This window comes from Hermetia illucens, chromosome 1, assembly GCF_905115235.1.
Source record: "Hermetia illucens chromosome 1, iHerIll2.2.curated.20191125, whole genome shotgun sequence".
In the NCBI taxonomy this organism is placed as follows: domain Eukaryota; kingdom Metazoa; phylum Arthropoda; class Insecta; order Diptera; family Stratiomyidae; genus Hermetia; species Hermetia illucens.
Window position 1 is genome coordinate 46,824,497 of NC_051849.1, and position 22,651 is coordinate 46,847,147.

A 22,651-nucleotide genomic window follows, 5' to 3' on the forward strand; every position below is an offset into this window, starting at 1 on the left:
AAACGAGACTTTAACGTGTGAACGGTTTGCAAACCAGGATTATTATCAAAAGGAATATACCTTTTGGTGCCTTGTTAAAATTTTTTTTCGTAAATTTTGGTGTTTTTTCATGGCTTTCTTAATGCATAAAAAATCGGCTTAATGAATGAATATTCTTTCGTGAACCGTAGAAATATGTTCTGAATAAGTCATGAAAATTTCAAAGAATTTCGTTTGATATATTTTGGGCTATGGTGGCACCCGACTTTCAACATGCAGTTTCGAGAAAATTACATTTTAAAATTAGAATGTGTTTATTAACCGTAAAGTCTTAATTGACAATTAATCTGCTATACCTAATGCATAAACCTTCGGTTCCTGAAAAACATGTAAAGCATTGGCTTCAATTCTAGATCTTTAAGCGAACTGATTCGAACCGTTGGGACCATTTCATTACGGCAATACTTGATATAAGACACTTTACCTGTTTAACACTGTAATTTCCGAATGACTCGGAATATTGAAAAATCAGTTTGCCTAAATATTCTATACTATATCTAGATACAATCAATGCCAAATTTCCCCGGATCCGACACATGGGATGACCCCCTTAATATCACTGTCTGGAACAATATTGTTTTTTCCGGTTACGGACTTACGTTTTATTCGTCCATTTCGATATTTACGCCTCAACAATTTCTATGAATTATTTCCTCAGGGTTATGATGAGCTTTTCGAGGGGAACCCCGATGCCGAGACGTCATTAGACGACTATCTAGATAGCGATAGTGAACCTCGTCGTTGTGATCGTAGACAATCAGTTCCGGAGCGGCAAAGTATTGCCCACTTTGGGCCAAGACAGGGTCAACTATTATCACGACTCTTAACACATACTCATTTGCCGGGTCTTTCGTCATTAGATCAAATGCATTTGCTAGCACTTGCCGATACTGTGGCTACCTGCAACACTGATTTTTCAGAACGTTTCGCCATTGATGCGGCCAAAACCGCTATCGCAAAGGAGAATTTAAGTGGATCATCGGAAGCAGTTGAACACGTATCTACGGATTCGTTGGATGATTGTGGTCTCCGCTTCCTTTTGGCGATGAAGCATTACAGTTATTTGTTGAGGTGTTTACCATTAACACAAAGAAATACCTTTCAAAAGCAAGGAGTTGCTACTTCGAATATCGTGTGGGCTTTTCATTCTGAGAGTGAAGATGAATTACTCAATCTAATCCCTTCGTACAGTAAAGGTCAAATTAAATGGGCTACATTGAAAGAACTGGGAGTGGGCTGGTGGCTCCGAAATAATATGTTACTGAAACAATGCATTGAAAAACTGGCAAAAGCCGCATATCAAGTTAAGCAAGACCCACTCGATGCTGCTATCTACTATTTAGCAATGAAGAAAAAGAACATTGTAAAAGGCCTTTTCAAATCAAAGCGTGATGAAAAAATGACTGGCTTTTTCGGAAACAATTTTGAAGAACCGAGATGGCGCACTGCAGCTTTGAAAAATGCATTCGTTTTACTGGGAAAGCAACGATTTGAACACTCAGTAGCATTTTTCCTATTAGCAAATTCCCTAAAAGATGCAATTCAAGTCTGCTTGAACAATTTAGAAGATTTCCAGTTGGCGTTGGTTTTAACAAGACTGTATGAAGGTGGGGAACATGATTTAACCCCGCCATCATATAAACAATTACTTTATGAGCATATTCTTGGCTGTGATAGTGAAGGAAATAATCAGGATTTAAGCAAAGCTCATCCTGATCCATTCCTTCGATCAATAGCATTGTGGCAATTGAAGAATTATTCAGGTAGCTTGAACACTCTTTTGGAAAACAATGTTGGACTGAATCACCCGGCCTATAACGATGAAGAAGCTCTGTCCAAAGCTGAAAGCGGACATTCAACAAATCCGAACGTGTTCAACTTTTACATATACCTAAGAACACATCCTTTACTCATCCGACAGCAGATAGCCACTACCGCTCAAGAAAAGAAACTAGCTCAAGTTGTTTTGGCCGGTTTTAGCTATAACGGAGAAGTTGGCGGAACTGATGACAGCGACAAGCAGTTACAGGTTGACGATGCAATCACCCCACTAGAAAGACAGTTGTACTTCACCACTGCACACGGACATTTCAAAGCGGGTTGTCCTGCTTTAGCCCTGGAAGTATTAAGTAAATTACCTTCGAAAGTATTAGAAACTTATGCCAACAATGAAGTGATAGCCCCCAGCGAGGAAGATACCAATACTCAGATTCATACAGGAATTTTAGATTGGGGCACGCCCGTACCGAAAGCGCAAGAAACTGCAGATAGTATAGATTGGGGTCAACCAACCACAGCCCAAACTGCCGATAGCTTTGACTGGGGTGCTCCAGTTTCAAGTGGTGTGCAAGAAGAAGAATTCCGTATTGTATGGGATGAGGAGGAAAACAAGGATGATGAAGATGAGGATGACGAGGACGGCGGCTTAAGTTTCAAGACAAAGAAGGACGAAAACAACGATACCAAAGATAACAATGACGATAATTCGAAACGACCCCAGGAGAAACTTGATATAATGGCACAACAATTGAAGTTTGTTGCTTGTCTGAAAATTTTGATGGAAGAATTGTCTACATTAGCAACTGGATTTGAAGTGGACGGAGGCCAATTACGTTATCAACTCTACATTTGGCTAGAAAGAGAAGTGATTGCTTTGAAACAATTATGTAATTACAGTAGTAAGGAATTCGATGCAATCGATGAAAATACCAACACCATTGAAATGAATCCGGTATGTATGATCATAAGTTTTCAGAACTTTCAGTGGATTTTTAATATTGTCTTGAATAGGTTGAAAAGGAGAATTTCGTTCGAACTGAAAGGCCGACTTTACATGAGATATTGCTGCAAGAAAATCAAGACTTCGAAGCAAAAGTCAAGCGTGCTGCTAAGAGAAAGAGATGGCTAAAAGGTAAGTTCAATATTGCATGACATGAGGGGATAATATGTGGTTTATGATAGTGAACTTAAGTTCTCTTACGATTACTTGACTTGCTAAACAATTCTTTATAAATGTTGCTGTTTTCTTTACAGCCAACGAAACTCTTCTTCGCACATTACTATCCTATTGTTCATTGCATGGTGCCAGTGGAGGCGGACTTGCCTCCGTTCGAATGGAGTTAGTTCTCTTGCTACAAGAACTTCAGCAGGAAAAAACCCAACAACAACTAGCTAGCCCCCTACCCTTCCCCACAACACTACCACTGCTAAGTGCCTGTGTTGCAGGAAACAAAACAGTGATAGCCGATCCAATAAGATATTTGCAAGTATGATTGAAACGCATTCAAAAACGTCTAATGGCTTAATGGCAATTACAATTTTTTCAGTCTCAAACGCATGATATGCTGCAAACAACCATTGGATTCCGCACAACACCAATCGGTCTGAAGGAGAGTTCCAATGAGATTTACATCCTACGAGATTTAGCCATAGCGATGTCATCATGTATTTACCAATCATTGTGTGATTCAGAGACATTTGTTGTCAATCATGCTATCGAATCGTCTGGATACCAAAGCCCAGGAATTGAAAATTTAGCAAAATTAAATGCCTCATTTCAGTGTTCACATTTAATGGTTAATGCTAACATTTACAATCGCCGAAGGAAGTATTCAATGGATGAACCTCCTACGATAATAACACCCCCACAAAAGTGGCCAGGTGTTACAAATCTACGAGCTCTGCTCGCTAGGGAAAAAGACGAAGATACTCCACGTCTGAATGTTCTTCTGCTTGAGTCGTTCATAGCTACATTTATGGCACTTCTAGTATATGCTCTAGCAACTTGTGATTGTCATATATTATATCGACTTGTGGGTCAAGAATTCACCAGCGCTACCTGGGCTTTACTATTCGGTGGTGGCACTAAGAAATTACTGCGAAAAGCAACTTGTGAAAATCATGTTCATCAAAGTATCCAGAGTGCCAATACGTCACAAGAAAATGGTGAACCTGCAGAAGGAGGAATGTGGAGTGCAATGACTTCAATGACAAAACAACGAGTCCGATTAAATATGAAGCTGTTGGGAACATTTGGGAATCCATCTAATGCAAATCAAATGAAAGAGGACAAGCCCACGTACAGAGAGCAGTTTGTACCTCCCGAAATGTCGATGGTGTCATACTTCCTCATTAAACCAAGTTATGGTGAGTACAAAAGTAATTGTATTTTTTGTACAAAAGATTATTACGTTGTTCATTAAAAATACAAGGTGGGCCGTGCGAAGAGGATTATGATAGCGACAATTCAGAATATTCAGAACTTGAAAGCGAAGAGGAGGAGGATGTTTTCGCAGATACAACTACTGAGCCAAAAACTAGCGCATTCACACGACGTAAAGATAATACCGAACACTCTAATCCAAATTCATACTCCTGGACGATTCTAAGAGCTGCTACGGTTAAATTGATTCAAAATAAACTGCAAGAATATATTAGTATAGCAGGCATTGAACTGCAAGGTGGGATAGTGTATAATTTCGTCTGATTCATCATGTGACAAAGAAAATTCTACTTGAATTTCAGAACTTCCAGTCGCCAGCCCTCTAGCACATGGCATTCTTCGAGTGTTATCACAGTGGCAAGAAGGCCTGATGGAAGAATTGTATATGAAAGGACCAGCACCTTCAAATTATATACCAGGTAATATAGTTATAGATAATTATCTCTCAATACAGTGCAATGGCGGTTTGGAAAAGAGGGGTTTGGAGTATATAAAAATCGGTGAGAGTGCCAATCTTTCCGTAAAATTGGTGCGACTTTCTTAAACTAATAGTTTGTACAGAAGAAATATGACATGATTACTTTGTATACATCTTGAATGAGACAATTTTTATTATGAAATTTTCCCGTTGTGATTGCTTCTTTATCTATCGTTGCATAGAAAAATGCACATATTGCTAGTAAACGAGATCCGTTTTATCCAATGTGATTAAGGTTTCTGTTTTTGATAAAAGGTTAGGCTGTTCTTTTATTTAATAAGACAACTTCTTAATTGGTTTTCATTAGAAGTTAACCATTCGCAGTGTTGTTAAAGTATACCACGACAGTGCCTCATACCGAGTACTGTGATCCTGTAGTGTAACGTTGCGGTCCTGAATGAAATGCTCTCACACACTTCAAGGCCCTGATCCAATATGGATTGTTACGCTAACGATTGTTAGTATGAAAAGTTTATGAATCGGTAAGTGTAATTCAACTATAAATCAATATTTGGATGGACCATTTTCTCCATGTTTTGTGGTGACAGCATTTGTCTGTCGCTCTTCAGTGGACGGAATGTCCAACCCGCCAATATTTTTCTTGTTGAGCAGTTCGTCAAAATACTCAACCCATCGCCTCAATATGGTTATATGGCCGGAAATGACATGTCCCTTTGTGTCTCGCCACGATGAGCTTCGAAGTGTATATCCTGCTGACTAGTCGAAAAGACTTCCGCGCCTTGTGCGATTGCTATTTGTATTTCTTGAGTTAACAGACTTGTTGGTTTTTCTGCGCTTCCTTCTTCTGTCTGTTAAGTCTCTGTGTGTCCTCGCATTGTTTGAGATTATTAAGTTGCCCGAAATGCAGCATTCTTCCATTCCGTTGCTGGTTTGCAATCATCATCGAACATTTTTGGAGCCACTGGAGCTGAAAACGTTATGGCCCTACTAATGACAACGTTTCCCAGTTAGTTGTGAAGTTCGTTGCTATATATCCAGGCCATCTGAGGCGGTTATTGCAACAACCATTTCTCTCTTATATTTGCGATAGAGAGCTTTGTTGTGGATCGCTTCAGTGTTTACTCTCACTAGATTGTCAAGCCCGGAATCTCATGCTAACGAGATCTCCGAGAGTTCGAGCCGTTCGACTAACACGTGGTCAACTCAATTCCAAAACTGGAGGACCAGTTAGTATAGTTTGTTTCGTTTTTAGTCGCGGTGAAAACGTCTTCATTTCCCTCCGTTTGCAGTTTTTCTTTAAAAAGGAATTCCCAATGATCACCGCGGCAGTTAAAGGGTGGAATAGGTTCAAAGACGAAAACGTGGATTGTTGCTCACGATGGATCTCAAAACCACAGCTCTACTACCGTCATCACTGGAATTCAGAATAAATTTGTCGAAATTGGCTTTTTGATTGTTGAATTTGACGGACCTTCGAACAGAGTATGGATTACGCTCATAAATGGCATCTGTTACAGAGAAATATGGTTCCTATAATGATCGAAAAAATGAGATTAAGGATGCTACTAGAGCAATTTTATAAAAAAAACATTAGCAACGGAAATAGTAGAGAAATATCACATTACCAAAATCTGATTAGACCAGCGTTAGCCAAATAATAATAATAATGGTTGGCGCAATAATGCATATTGGATCAGGGACTGTTATCTGACTCACGACACAAATCCCACTGCCACCAGCTAAATTTTTTAATTTATTTATCGTACATGTTTCTTTTCTAAACATTTTTTCTGGTTAAAAATTAAAACTATGTGTGGACTTCTAAGAGAGTTCCTACTATTAAAACTTCATTATAAAATGCATATTTCCATCTTTCTTGTTTCAATTAACCCGTCATAGGTTCTTTCTTTCGTTATAATGATAGAATCTTCTTTCTTCTTATAATGATAGACTAGTCATATAACGAACGCATTCAAATTTGTACTTTTCAGGATGCTTCACCGAGTCGGATGCAAAAGGTCCAGCTATTCATAAATATCGATCACTCCTTGAAAGACATAACACACCATTTTTGAGCGGCTCGACAGCTGGACCAGCTCGTCGTCTTTGGAACTATCTTGTGCGGCAAGAGCATGTTCAGGACATATTCATTCGAGCGGTGTTTGGCAAAAAACGTCAGCTTCCATCCGATTTGAATTCGAATACATCATCAGACCCACATACAACTGAAGATTTATCGTTATTTGAAAGTAAGTAATTTAAACTTTTCAAAATACGATGTTTTACTATCAACAAAAATCTTCTCTTAGATGGTGATACAGCGACACTTCATTCTAACCCCGATCCAATTCGCGTAATTCACAAGGAGCAAGAATCCATATCGGCATTCTGTATTAACAATGTTACACCTGGGCTTATTGCGATAGCAACACCCAGAGAAATTCAAGAAATGGATATATCCCTTCTACTCGAATCCCCTCACTGGTATGAGGATGAATGTGAATACGATATTCTTAACTTGTCCAAAGATTCCGATACACTACCCACAAGTAGTTTTCTAGTCATTCAAACGTCAACGGATAAGTGAGTACCAAAAACGTGTGAATCTAATAAACTTCGATATTATAGCTATCTCTCATTGCAGGCACATATTGAATCAAATAACCTCAAACGCTCAAAACTACAATCCGTCGGTGACACCACAAACGGGAATGGGAAGTCAATCGGGCCGGGGAACATCCGTGGTAAGATATAATATTTTATTCCTATTCTCGCATTATAAATAGATCGTAAGATGCACTCAATTAGCAAATTTCAGTACAAACTACTCACTTTTCGAATCTCACATTCGATTGCTGTGGAAATTTCCTAAATACAACTTATTTTTAGAGATCGGTGAAAAAGCTGGAAATCTCAAAATATTATCCCTTAAATGCATAATCAACTTAAAGCACTTTAATCATTTTCCATAAGCACCTAATTTCAAATCAAAACGATTTTTGTATAGATAAAATCAGAGAAAACTGATAACATAATAATTCGATTCAGAGTCTACCGAGGGGAAGTTAGATGTTGACATAATATCAAAACATAGCCTTTTGGGAATGGTATTAAGTCACATTTACCTATCAAATAAATGTAGCTTTTTGGGGGGTACAGTCTTACTTTTAAAATTGTCTTGAAGGGCAGGTTTTCGATAAGTTAACTGCTAATTTGGTTTTTGGATTTATAGTAATACAGTATGTGCAAATGTGATGATATGGAATTTGAGAATCGTGATATGGTTGTATTTGCGTTCCATGTGATATGCTGTTAGGTATTTACTTAGCGTTAAAGACATAGAATATCTTGCTTCTTGGCATTGTGAGGCAAAGATTAAAGGAGAGGTGCGCACTTTAACTCTGGCGAATCACAGTGCAGGAGGTTTCTCATGATTACATTTCAAAATCTTTTCGAGAAAAATAAATTTTGATTCAGAATATGTTCTTATCCGCAACAAGGTTACGGATATATGTATGTAGGTGCAATAAAATGTCAAAATGTAGTCTATCCTATACATGTAAACTTATCGCGCTTCAGTAGAATTTAGTGCTGTTTAGATACCGTATTACGTCCATCTATTTAACATCGCTATGCTTGAAAGCTCCATTCACTCTCAAATCTAGCCGTATACTTGAACGAAATAAAGTTCAAAATTTTCATTTAGAATCCGCAACCAATAATAAAGATGCGATATAGCAATAAACATAATCGAATATTTTTTAAGAGCACTTGTTAAGATAACTTTTTTGTAAATAATATGTAATTTGTTCAATTATGCTGCGATAAACACGACAAACAGATAAAAGGAGCGAATTTCCCAGGGTGTCATGACGCACGATTCTGTAAGCTGATTATAGATCGCTCGAAGCATTTGCTTAAACCGGTATACATACGTTTATTAATATTGAAATTTTTGAAAACAAAATATTTTTATGATGAAATGTGTAAAGAGTTGAAGCTACCAGTTAAATTTTATATGTATAGTTGACGGGTTTTATGTCTTAGGCATGAAACTGTTCTGTTTAAAGGAATGACCATGATTTTGTTTCCCTGTTTCTATATTATCCGAACCAGAAATTGAGTTATATATATTAGTATCTGTACTTACTATTTTTGTATAGAAATTAGAAGTTAAGTTTACTTTATGCGTCTGTAATTTCTCCATCAATGAATTTTCACTTGATATGAATGAACATGATGAATTGTATCAAGCGAAAATCTACTTCTCTTGTTCATATTTCGCTTCTTATTTTGGATATCTAGCACTTGAACTTCCATTTTGATAATTCCATCATTTTATTCTTACACAATTTTTACTTTATTCAAAATGTTTGAAACTTCAAAGGTCCTTAAACACAAAGTGGACAATGTTAAACGAATGTGCGCCCATCCACTGATGCCAGTCTATATAACCGGAGGCCAAGATGGATCCGTCCAATTGTGGGAATGGGGTCATCAACAGGTGGTTTGCACACCAAGACCACCTGGAACTTTTGCGAAGGTGACAAGATGTCGATTCTCACAACATGGCAACAAATTCGGAATAGCTGATGGCGATGGAAACTTGAGTTTATGGCAAGCTGGTATAGCATCACAAAGCAATAGATCATTTTTCGTAAGCATTTCAAGATTTTTTCCTCTTATCAAAAGTAACTTAAACAATTTAATTTTTGCAGAATTATCAATGTCATAATAAAGGAATTGCAGACTTTGTCTTCCTCGGTTCTTGCAGTCTCGTCGCCACAGGTAATAAACGAATATTTAATAATTTTATCTTTGATTTTCAACTTTCACTACTAATTTTAACATTTTGAATCAACATTGCTTGCTATACTGCTTGTACCATTGCGGCATATAATAATTTGGAGATTATTATCTAGAGTTGTATGTTGTCTACATCTGTTCTTATTGTCCTTGTTCCATTCGGTAGCGGAGTCGTAAGCTTGATTTGGTGAAATCAAAAGGTTTTTAACTCATTGTCTAATGTATCAAGCTGTCAATATTTCGGACGGTCCCTAGGGAGTTTTTCATCGATTCGGATGTTTAGATTAATTTTAACTAGCAAGTTACCATCAACGCAGATGATATTTCCATATTATCAAAGACACTTGTCGTTGTTAAGGAATGTATTCATTTTAAACTTGATAACTTTTACCTTGTGGTATTGCGAAATTGCAACGTTAAAAGATCTTTTGTTGTAAATTTATTTTAGATGTTTTCAGGAAGAACCATGTTTTCTATGTTAAAAGGCTTTAAGAATTGTTCCATTTCGCTGTTTTTTATTGCTCTATTTCTGTCTTATCACTACTTTTGGGATTATGATGGGTTTTGTTGATTTGAGGCATTGGACAATTTCCCTTTCGCTTTTGATCAATGTTTAAAGAAGACAGTGCCAATTACTTTATCTTCGAACCTAAATCGTTACATGTTCATTTGAACGGTGTTAATGGTACAAGAAAACCATCATCCATCCATTATCCATTCTGTAAAATAAAACCTTATTAGAATAGATCTAACGTCTGTCTGTCTGTCACACTCGATTTATTCGGAAACGGTTAAACCAAATGTCACAAAATTTTACATACATATGAAACGGGTGTGTAATTTTTTTCACAGAATATAGTCATGTGGGCACACAACCGCTTTACTAATTGTTCGCGTAATCGGTTGTATGAACTATCTGTCACGGACTCTTTAATTATGCCGTGGAGTTCGGTGACATGCAGTTGCGGTAGAACTGCTATGATTTGCAAATATTGCTGTTGTCGTTCTGTTATATTATACCTCACAAAGCTTGCCTCCGCGATTTTAAACCAAATTCCAAGGTCGTGGAGGTTGAAGTCCAGAAAACTTGGTGCACAGTTTACCGCGTTCGCAGTTATACTCATGTCTGAAGGCGTGTTGTCGGCATTCTCTTTGTTACTGCTTTTATGCTTACCTTGAACCCGGCAATTTTCCAAATTCTAGGCAAGTGTCTGGAAGTAATTAGAACCGCCTCAGTACCATATTATAAAAACTGTGTTGAGGACTGAGAGAAAAAATAATCGTTGATCATGCGTCGATAAAAATAACTGTTTACAGTTATTGTTTGCTATTGAAATGTAAAAAAAGTACATTCAAGTATGCATTTGACTGATAATTAAATACTCTGGGGGTGTGGAATGCTTGCTGATATTTAAATCGATTTTCTTTAAGTGGTTAATAATGACTCCACCTATACGTGCGACTCGTTTAGTTTCCTCCCGATTGGTTCATACAGCATAACACGGGATCAAAAGTAGCTTAAAACGTGCAATATCTATAGATTTTTTTGTTGAGTCCGAATGCAACCTTTGTTTAATACATGAACTGGCTTTTGACATATTTTTCAATTTTTCTTCACTTTTTATAACAAATAAACGTGAATATTGAATACTTCGCTATCGTTTTAATTCAACATTATTGATTTGCTATGCTCTATGTGCAGTGAAAACTTGAAAATAATGTCAACGGTTAGTTAATCATAGCAATCTTTAAATCCTGAAATTGAGCTAAGTCCTAGTGTTTCAGTTCATCGAAGCACTGAGCCTTTTCCGATCCTAGCTGAAGCTGTATGAAAAGGGTTACATGCAAATCAATTGAATTATCGCTCTACCGTTTAAAAACCGTTATAGTTCGTATGTGAAAATGCCTGCACGCAGTAGTTAATTGTATAGTGACGAATCGTTGTTTTGGAAAACATTTAAAATCGTGTCCATGGAACGTAAATTTTGTAGTTTTGTCATACTTACGGACTTGCTGAATGCTGTGTAACATGTACCAGAGCAAATTATTCAGCGCGATCAAACAATTTAACAAGTGTTCACTGCTATATTCAGTCCTTTTCGGAGGGCAGGGCATCGACAGTCTTCTTCATATTTAATTTCAATGAGACTGTACTTCAGTTCTATTTCATCGCACATAATGTTGTGCAAATGATAAGCCTATAACAGTCGAACACTGCAAACAGGTACACAAACATCCATGACCAACCAGGATTCGCACTCGGGATAGCGAGATTGAATGTCGGATGTTCACCTAAATCAATCATCACAATGTAAATAGAACCATCAAATTGTTAAAATGAATCTGCAATCGCAGTTGTCAAATATCAATACGTTCGAAAACTTTTGGGCAATTATAAAGACAAGAATTTAAAGTAGTTCAGTGCCTCGTTTCTACACCAATAGAAGATATTTATTTCCAAACTTTGGTGGAATTATATTTGGTGAAAGGCACGAACGGCCTTCAGCCTTCTATGGTTCCATACCAACCTCCGTGTTCATAAAAAATATGAACTCACGATTGGGCCCACGTTTGGCACAAGGCTTAGTTGTTACATCAATCCGAAACCTCGTGTCAAACTACTATTCGGTTTGTTAACGTATCTATTCATCCAGGACCATTCACTCTATGCGAACGATATTTTGCGTCCTCTTTCGATTATTTATTTTCTACTATATACACAATAAATTTTCATTTACATATTTTAACTCCAAATGACATTTTATAAATGATCTCTTTTAACAAAACAATAAGAGTAAAAGGCCTTTTTTTTCTATTTTTTTTCGTTTTCTAATAAAAAATCTGACGATATAAGCCCATATAAGTCCAGTAAACTTTTTGTTCATTGAACTTTTGCAAGGTTCTATCGTATTTAGGTCTGCCTTTTGGTCGTTTACCATCGACTTCGATGTTCAGACCAATCTTGGCAAGTGAATTCGCGTTTGCACGAATTGCGTGACCATACTATCGAAGACGCCTCATTCGCAACTTTTCCACGATCGGTGCAACCCCACAACGATCGCGGATATCCTCATTGCGGATGTCATCTAAGCGTGTGACGCCACTAATCCAACGTAGCATCTTCGTCTCCATTACCGCAAGACGCCGTTCATTGTCTTTTATAGTCGGCCAACAGTCAGAACCATAGAGAGCGACTGGACGGACGACATTGCGGTAAATTTTAGATTTGAGGCTTAGTTTGCTTATTTACGTGGAAATAGGGTTCGATTCTCTGAAATTTTCATTCATTCGAAATGGATACAGCATTGTTTTGTAAAATCTTTATTATTGGTATACCAATAATTTGAAGCTTGAACCTGTGAAATTTAAGGTCTTTTTTATTATTTCATGCATAACCGTTTTTTGGGATAACAATCGAATCAATTCTACACTTGACCCACTCCACAAATATTGAATATTGTGCCATGAACAAAATCTTCAATGAGAAACAGGGCAAACACATTAGCTTTAAGAAAACCTTAATTGCGAACAAATGTTCACATTCCACTGCAACATCGTAACTAACCAATGTGTGCTAACCCGCCCCATTTTCACATAACGGTTTAAAAAAAATACGAATTTTAAATCTTAAGTCTGTACTGGACATCACCCTGGTCTTCGTTAGGACGCTGAAAAATGGTGCATTATGTAGCTTTTTAACTAGAATGACAATTTACATATATCAACAAAAATTAATCATTAAAATCATTCATACTTATGTAAATTAATGGCGATTGATCGCCGGTGGTAGCGCTTAGCATAAAGTCACTAAACAATCGCGAACCAAATACAAGCAGTTAAACGTAATGATGAAATCAATAAATTATCGTGAAGCACACTGAATAAAGTATGATATAATGAGTGTCAGCAATATTGAATCAAATTGCTTAACGACTACGTCCTTAGCGGAATGAAGTAATGTTTCGGGTGAGCTGGCAGTTTGTGATCAGTGTATGGTAAGCTGCAAGCAAAGTTAATGAGCATGAATTGCAAAAACAGTTAAATGAAGTAAAAGCAAGAGCCACCATTCCACTACTGTGTCGAAATAATATGTAGATAGCAACTAAAAAAGCAACGCTCCTTGTTGTTGTAATTGAAATAACGTTGAACGATTCTTTGATTGAGTTAGGGTTGCCGCGTTGCCCCGGGTTCGCCATGGGTGTTCGTGTTTATTATATTATTATTATAAACTGCCAAAAATCTGAAAAGTCCAATTATACAAATACCCGCTAGATCTAAAGAAATAAGTCAAAGGGAAGTTTTTGGCTTCGATCTAATCACAGGAAAAATCCTGAAAAAACTTCCAAAACAATTCATCATCAACGGCACAACAACCTGTATCTGGTCTAGGCCTGCCTTAATAAGGAACTCCAGACATCCCGGTTTTGCGCCGCGATCCCTACACTTTGATATATCCCTAAAAGCTGTCTGGCGTCCTGACCTACGTCATCGCTCCATCTCAGGCAGGGTCTGCCTCGTCTTCTTTTTCTACCGTAGATATTGCCTTTATAGACTTTACGGGTTGGATCATCCTCATCCATACGGATTAAGGGCCCCGCCTACTGTAACCCATTGAGCCGGATTTTATCCACAACCTGACGGTCATCGTATCGCTCATAAATTTGGTCGTTATGTAGGCTACGGAATCGTCCATCCTCATGTAGGGGGCCAAAAGTTCTTCGGAGGATTCTTCTCTCGAACGCGGCCAAGAGTTCGCAATTCTTCTTGCTAAGAACCCAAGTCTCCGAGGAATACATGAGGACTGGCAAGATCATAGTCTTGTACAGTAAGAGCTTTGAACCTATGGTGAAACGTTTCGAGCGGAACAGTTTTTGTAAGCTGAAATAGTCCAGAGTCGGTCCCATGGCTCCTTCATGCAGTCTGACGGAACCCCTACAGTGTAGATCCCGGTTCAGTCTAGAGGCAAAGTTCAAGATTTTAGTCGCATTGACCTTCTGTGCGATGTGATTTACATGCTTCTAATGGTCAGGGAGGACGTGATTACCCCACTCAAGAAGGTGATGAACTTTTTTTCTTATTCAAACGCGAGCCATTCGTGTTTAATAGGAAGAAGTCCGTTGTTATTATCTTTTGTGAAAATTATATTATGGTCTTCTTGAAATTTGGAGACAGTTTGAGTTTATCAAACTCGTTTACCAACTCAATGGCCTGTTTTTCTCGAGTTCCTAGCTGCCACAGTGGCTGAAATTTTGGATTTTAAGGATTCTATTATATGTGTATGTTCAGGAGAATCGGGTCTTGTGGCAACCCTTTGTCAACAGTGATGTGATCATTCTTAATGACTTGTTTACTGCACGGCATTGACTTTTGATCGTATGATATCTGGAAAAACGCAGTAATGGCATGCACTTTGTGTTTAATAAATGAAATGTGGAGCACCATGTGGTTGATACACGAGCTGGTGAACCTTCGCCTTCTGTAAGCAAAACTGTTATCTGGGAGGCACCGGTGATCCTCAATATAAGAGACAATTTTTGGTTTCTGGAATTGATCAGGAAAATGAGTCGAAAGTTATTGAAATTGCTTGGATCCTTTTTTACGGACTTGGTATTATTTTGATTTCAGTCAATTTTTCTGGAAGCTTTAGTTTGAGCTAGACCTGTTTGAACTTTTCCAGAATTGTACTGCACTTTGTATTTGCCTAAAACTCCGTTGAATCCGTCATACGAAAAGGATTACATAACAATGGGGACATGAGAGGCACAGATTATAACTAAATCGTTTAAACTCTATTGTCTCTTAATGTCCTGTAAGAAAAGAAGAGTCCCAGTCTTCCAGATAACCGTTATTACTGCGTAGTGGTTGTATACTTTTGATGCACTCCCAAAACTCTTCAATATTGCGACGGTTGGTTAATGAGGATCAGGTGTTATATCAAATTTTTCTTTCTGCTTTCCCTTATAGCCTGGTTTAATTTTTTTTCTAGTCTGCAGAACAAGGGAAGCTGTGAGCATTTTCTTTGATAAATCGCTTTCAGGTCGTAGTTCCAGCAGGGTTTTTGGAAGGAGCTTACTCCATTGGATAGAAAAATGGAAAAGTTCCCTAAATTCGCTAGCGTGTGATGTCTTTGCTGAAGGTAATAGCGAGTCAGCCAGAATCATCCTCCCTACTTTTAATAACCATATTATACTCAGAAAGTTGTCAGCGGGATTGTGATTGATTTTTAAAGTCTTCTGTATTGAGATAATTAGGAAAAGTTTAGAGTTTATACGAAACTCTATAGTAGCCTTCTTTTTCATCACTATTTAGCTTAAGCTAAAAAACAGAAAATGTATCGATTATTGGGTAAAATTATATTCAGGCTTACTGTAAATTTAATTCACAACCATCTCTTTATTTAGGATTATCTTTTTACATCCCTTTCGTATGGAGCAAAAACAATTCTATCAAACATTCCGTATATTTTCTCTTTTAGCTGGGCACAGTTCAGAAAATAAAAACGTGGGCATTTGGGATACTTTACTTCCACAGAAAAAATCCTTAGTAGCATGTGAGTATTTTGTTTGTGTCACTTCCGTCGCTACAACTTTAACATTTTGATTATTCTACAGCTTTCACTTGCCACGATCAGGGTGCATCTAGTTTAATTTATGCTCCTCAGCATCAAGTTCTGATATCAGCCGGTAAGAAAGGAGATGTTTGCATTTTCGATGTTAGGCAGCGGACGTTACGCCAACGATTACAAGTATGAAGTGATATTTGAGCATAGAAATATTTTTTTTTTGATGACATCCTTTTTCAGGCTCATGAAAGCTCTGTAAAATGTTTAGCGATCGATCCCCACGAAGAGATTTTTGTAACTGGTTCGGCTGATGGCGATATTAAGGTAAATACTAAGGCATTGGTTGACTTTGTTATTATTGTAAAGTTGCCTCTAATATCTAACTAATCCATAAGATGATTCCTATTATTTTACCTGAAAGTTTTGTCTTCTAAAATATCCGGCAAGTCTGTTAAATATCTAATCAATATTGTATCAATTTCAGATTTGGAGTCTAACAAATAGCTATCGCCCCATTCATTCATACATCGGGGAGCATGCTCGAAGCAGCTTCTTCAAGCATATTGGACAAGGCGTGAGTCAACTTCATATTGATTCGCACGGTCGACTGTTCTCATGTGGTTCAGATGGTTCGATGAAAGTAAGACAACTTTCCGATATGATAGTTCAAACGCTTTAAGGAGGAATATAACGATGTGGTGTCTAAAAATAATAAATAAAGTTGCAAGTAAATAAGTCAACTTTTATTGCTGTATGTATTATAGATCACATTTATTTATGTATATTATTTAAAGTAAAACCCCTCAATAAACACATGAAATACAGACAGAGCATTAATTTCGAGTTATACACAATGAAATTCTTAGATTCATAAAGCAATTATTTTATTGGAATTTCATGTTTCCCATCTAAACCTGAACAGGATCTGACAATACGTGTAAAGGTTTCTATATTGTATGTATTATTTCAATTTATAATTGATTATACTGTTAATTAGCTTGACAATGCTCTTAAATAAATATATATATATAAAGAAAATAAATGTAATACAAAATAATATTATTTTGTAAAATAATGTTATTGTAAATTTGATTCACTATGTATTTATGTGTCGCGTATACAGTTTAGAGTTATAAAGACAATTAAATAAAAAATGTTAACCCTTATTCAATCGAAGAGAGCCTGCATAGTTAATATATACAAAATATATTTGAAAACAGAAGTAAATGAAAGAGATCCTATATGAAGATGATATACATGTAACAATAACGTTGGAGATAATCTCATCCTGATAGCAGTTTGCTCTGGAAGCAACGGCTTCGAAACGTCTTATGTTAATTGTTTAGCGAAAAAGTGCAAAAAATATTTAATGATTAACGAAATGAAGTTTGTTATTGAAGAATGTTGGAAATCCCAGTTCCCAGATTTAACATGTCGCTCGAGTTTCTCCCTTCATCTTTGTAAAATTGTTCTCTTTTCTCGCGTTCTCAATCAAAATGCAATTTGTGGCTTAAACTATATACGATAATATCGATGAAATGTACTAGTTAATCTTTATGCATATAAACAAAATCTGTGTCACTTGTTAGTATTTCCCTCTTTGTTTTTCCGATCCTACACATTATATTTTATCACACTTTACAGTGTATTGTAATCGTTATTTTTATTTTATTATTAAATTTACATATTGAAAACAAAGGAATTAAACCGTGTTCAATTGAATTCTTCCATCCCTTCCAGCTGCAACTGTGTAAATTACACTTTTTCCCAATTCAGATATTCACCCTGGTTACGTCGGTGGCCATCACTTGAGGTTAACAATCTCCTTGGGCGAGCTCCCAGACTACATCAAGAGTAGGATCAGCTTATCTTCGCCAAAAGTTCATCTGAACCTCCTAGCTGCAAAGTTCTCCATCCCTCCTGTCGTCTTCTCCGATTGATTTAACTTACCCATGCTCAACTGGCCTAAACATTCACTCGTTTCTAATAACCCCTCTCTATTCCTTTCTTTTCGTTGGCCTTCAATTTAACCTCACTACTCCTTGAATAGCACTCACCATCTAGCACCGTTCTATCGATTCGACTCTCCCACTGTATGCAGACCAGTCAAATTCAGATAGGATCTTATTCTAGTTAATTTAACAGGCAATCAAATCCTACCCGATCCGGTCCCCAGATATGTCCCTCTCTCCCCCACATACCTGCGCTTTTATCCAACTTGTTTCGCGAGAGAAATTCAAAAGAACATATACAACAAGAAAAAAGTTTCTGCCTTCCGATAATCCAACTCATATTACTTATTTCAAAGCTCTGCGCTGGTCCGTAAAATCAATGATAGCTTGTAATTGCTATTTCCATTGTCATGCCAATTTTCCACGGCTCCTGTCATTTACTTTGTTTTTACTTCTCATAGGCGTACAACTCATCCTTTCCTTCTGCGCTCCATTTGGGCATGCACTGTTGTGTTTACCCTATTCCCCTTCTTATTCTTTCCTTAGTAGAATTCCTCGTTGACAAACTCAATATTATTCCAGATCTGGTTCCGGCAGGCTCCCTAACCGTTCCCAATATCCTACCATCTTCCTTCCTCTAAAGATAAACAGACTTTTATTGTTTCTATTCATGGAAACAGAAGCTCCAGTCTTGTTACTTTACCCCTCTTCTTTTGCTTCACCCTCTTCTTTTGCTTCAAAGTCTTCGCAAGATAGGTTTACGGCTGATAGGCCGCGATTGAGCGATATGGCCTCGTAAAATATCGGGCTAATATTTCCCAACTTTCCCGCAAGGAGGTACACTCCATTAACGCCGATTTTTCTAATCTCTTTAATTCAGTCGACCACAAGATAATGATACCCAAATTCGCTTTTATCAACTTCCCTCCTTATCCTTCAACTATAACTAAACTAAACTATATATGTCTCCTGTTCACTGCTTTATGATCCGAAGGACATCTGCACATTCTCTCCTTTTATGTTTTTCCTTTCATTTTCCACGAAGTTCGAGGGGCCAAAATTCAACCGACTTGATCACGTCGTCAGTGATGAACCATTATGGATGGACTGGTGCAGCATTGGCCAAATGACAAACCTTTATGGAACATTACCGAAGGAGAGGATAGGAAAAGAGTTTCCTCCCAGTTGTCAGGTCAGCAATGCAAGTCCATATTATGCGGTAAGTTCATTTCTCACTATTTACGGAGCATGAGATCTCGCGTTATTTTCAAGTACGCTGCAATAGGGTTCTTCTGTGAGTTTTACTGAATTGTGATGATGAATAATGTATGTCACATTCAAAAGTCCACCATACAGTAACCATGGTCTTCAATAGATCAAGTAGTGCCCTTGCATGCCCCGTCGCCGACTATCGTAAAAACGATTTTCATCGCACGTTTCAATTCGATCCGAAGAAGGATCTAATCTATTTCCAATTATCAAGTTTCTTCTAGCATTAGAACCTTCAATCGGTGTGGTACTGATCTATCGAGTTTTCTACTTTTACTATTTTCACGAGGTGACTACTTACGATGTAAATTTCTCTACAAGGTGCCGTTAAGTTAATGCATAGCGTTCCACTTTAAGTTGTGATGCCGGATAGGACCTCAATTAGTCAGGTATGTGTGACGCTGTCCCAATCAATTATGTATTGCGGTGCAGCTACGGCTATCCCATTGCACGGGCAGAAGATTCGCTTTCGTGTTATTAGTTTGAGTGACCAAAGAAATCCACCATGGAAAATTCATTTGGAACGTCGGCGGGACTCACTAAGGCAGGACATTGCTAGACTGATTCAGATCAGCACTGAAAATGCCAGCAGACGGGTGAGAAATAAAGTGCAGATGGTTTACAGAAACTATGCCATCCCCAGTGAGACACCCGTAGTTGAAATTCTGGGCCCACTAAACCAGAAACTTTTTGTCATAAATAAGCGCGTTGAATGTATTCGCTATCCCTTCACTGGCTTAGGCATTCGGAATATTGCCGTGGACGATGACCGATCTGGAAAACTACCAGCGGCGGATATGGACAACTATGTCCAGATTCCGAATGCATTATACAAAGTCTGCCGTGGAGCGGATGAACCTGCCTCATGACACCGGAGCAGCAAAGAGCAGGCGAGTCCCTTGCATGCGGCTGTCTGTAAGGCAGACTGTGGGCTGAATCCATTTAACTTGAAGGATCGATCTGTCAATCCTCTGAGTGGGGTGAAGTCAGACCTCTTGGTCGAGGAATGGAAGTCGAAAGCAATCCACGATAAACATGTGAATTTTCTTTGGCAGCAATTTCATGTGTGCCATTCAGGACGGCGTGGTCGCCACCCGAGGTTATAAAAAACTCGTCATGAAAGAACGGGCGGAGAACGACCAGTGCAGAATGTGTGGTTCGGCGTGAGAGACTTTGGACCACCTCATTTCTGGCTGTACTGTTATGGTACCGGTGCAATACATCACCAGGCATAATGCTGTATGTAAGGTTATCCATCTTTAAACTTTGAATACAAGCCCGGTTTATCGATATGAGCCGCACGCAGTACTTGATACTTCTGCTTATAGCATGTATTGGGTCTGACAAGTTCTGACTGATCGCCATACTCCATATAACAAGCTTGACGTACTGTCAGTTGACAAGGTGGGTAGCTCCGCGTATATAATTGATGATGCTAATTTGGCGTCTCGAACGGGTGGTTGTAGTTCCCATAATATTGTCAGCTACAGGTATTGTACCCAAATCCCTTACGGCTTTCTTTGATGTCCTGGGACATTCGCACAGTCTGGTTGAAACCATGCAGAGTGCAGTATTCTGCATACGTGCTCGATGTTGCGGAGAGTTCTCGACGGATTCTCCCATTGACCTACCACCAGCGCCCCTTTAGTTTTTTAGTAGGCGGGATCGTCCGAGCCTAAATCTTTGGCATTTAGTGCTAGTATTAGGTAAAATCCGGTATTTCCCGAGATTACGATCACTCGGAAATAATAAAATAAAATAATACCATTCTGCATACATGCTCGATGTTACGGGGAGTTCTCGACGGATTCCCCCATTTACCTACCACCAGCGTAATTTAAGTAGGTAGGATCGTCCGAACCTAAATGCTTCATACTTAGTGGTAGTATTAGGTAAAATCCGGCATTTGCCGAGATTGTGACAACTCGGATAATAGGCCTTGAAGCGTTTTAGAGTACTTCTTTTCAAGGCCGAACCAGTACACTAGGCGGCAACCTCTGTTTGTTTGAATTTCGAGTGGCTTGCAGGGTCTAGGTGATTTTCTTGATCACGTAGAACGATCCCGCCAGGCTGGTTGTGCCTATAATGCCAGCGATGTCGATAATTTTGATTTTGGTTAATGTGTTTGAGAGTATGTATTTGTTTTGGCCTGGTGTGATATCACATCGATTTAATTTCTGACTAGGTGGAATGTGATGTTTCGCTTTTGTTTGTGTCCAAAGGTTGTTTCCAGCTTATGTTGAAGAACTTTCCTTTTATCATAAAGGTTTGTTGATATTCTTCATTCCAGGTGTCCATGGCCTATTTAGTGATTCTTTTCAGTCCGTCGTGAGAGGACGTGGGTGTGTCTGCTAGTTCATTAATAGGAACCCAGGAGCCCAAATTAGTTGGACTTCCTTAAGGTGAGAATCCTCGACGACGGCATGAATTTCTGCACCTAAGTAGTGGGTGGGTATTTGAGATACGATTCACTTGCGTGCTCCCAGAATGTCAGCTAAAATTTTTTGGAGATCTCGATCCTGTGCTGCACGGGTTACAAGTTTGATGGCGGCTAACTCAGCAGTTAGGATCGAAGCTTCACCGAGTTTGAAAAGAAAATATTTCGCAGATATAGAAAAAACAACAGCGCTGCTTTTGGCGGTAATGTGATTCGCATTGCGCTTGAACGGGATTATTACTTTGGTTTGACCCAGGTAACAAATTTATTCATTCACAATGGGTCGACTGGTATTCGAAATCTAGCTGCGATGCACATTCCTTTGAACTGCGGTTGTCATTGTCCCATGTGTTAATCTTTCAATTCGCACCTAGGCGATAACAGCAGAAGTTAAACGAAATAACTGTATTAGTATTTACTCTCTTCTATTCACAATAATAGATTACATAACTAATTGCAGCATGCTCACAACTAAAGTTTCTCAAGTTTTAGTCGAGGGGCATATTAGTCAATATATTGTCACTGAGCAAGATTTAGACTTCTATCTTTCAGTATTCAAGGGGATTATTACCGCTATTCTTATAACGTGCTTAATCACATTAGAAATTAAATGATAAACAACACAATTTTTAATTCAACTTTTCAATGAAGATTCTCAGATTAGTATAAATGACTTTGTCATTTGCATGTAAGTAATTAGGTTTATTTGGATCTGATTGGAATTTTGTCCTTCTGTGTAAATTATGAGCATTCCTGAGATTTTATCTGAAAGTATGTTTAGACATGCAATCGTAGTATCGTGTAGTATATTTGCTGCTATAAATATGCGGGATATTCGTACCTTCTAAACTAAAAGCAGTGAAGATGATGTTCATTAAATCGATCGTGCTATACGTTGCAATTGTCGTCTTGGCTATCATATTGT

General features: G+C 38.0%; 1 protein-coding gene across 2 annotated transcripts in view; it reads left to right on the forward strand.

Moving 5' to 3' along the window:
* Window positions 1-17,767, forward strand: part of LOC119661496 (dmX-like protein 2) — a 58,834-nt gene extending 41,067 nt beyond the window's left edge. Inside the window, exons 7-22 of one of the 2 annotated variants that reach the window (XM_038070860.1) lie at window positions 698-2,770; window positions 2,830-2,950; window positions 3,073-3,305; window positions 3,366-4,185; window positions 4,251-4,499; window positions 4,564-4,680; window positions 6,692-6,949; window positions 7,010-7,283; window positions 7,345-7,444; window positions 8,542-8,625; window positions 9,088-9,357; window positions 9,419-9,488; window positions 15,982-16,056; window positions 16,118-16,251; window positions 16,309-16,392; window positions 16,553-17,767. In XM_038070860.1, coding sequence (XP_037926788.1) covers window positions 698-2,770; window positions 2,830-2,950; window positions 3,073-3,305; window positions 3,366-4,185; window positions 4,251-4,499; window positions 4,564-4,680; window positions 6,692-6,949; window positions 7,010-7,283; window positions 7,345-7,444; window positions 8,542-8,625; window positions 9,088-9,357; window positions 9,419-9,488; window positions 15,982-16,056; window positions 16,118-16,251; window positions 16,309-16,392; window positions 16,553-16,747 — 5,157 coding nt within the window. In that variant the 3' untranslated portion in view covers window positions 16,748-17,767. The remainder of the gene's footprint in view (window positions 1-697; window positions 2,771-2,829; window positions 2,951-3,072; window positions 3,306-3,365; window positions 4,186-4,250; window positions 4,500-4,563; window positions 4,681-6,691; window positions 6,950-7,009; window positions 7,284-7,344; window positions 7,445-8,541; window positions 8,626-9,087; window positions 9,358-9,418; window positions 9,489-15,981; window positions 16,057-16,117; window positions 16,252-16,308; window positions 16,393-16,552) is intronic. The other variant, XM_038070861.1, reaches the window with a different exon arrangement.
* The last annotated feature ends 4,884 nt before the right edge of the window (window positions 17,768-22,651 follow it).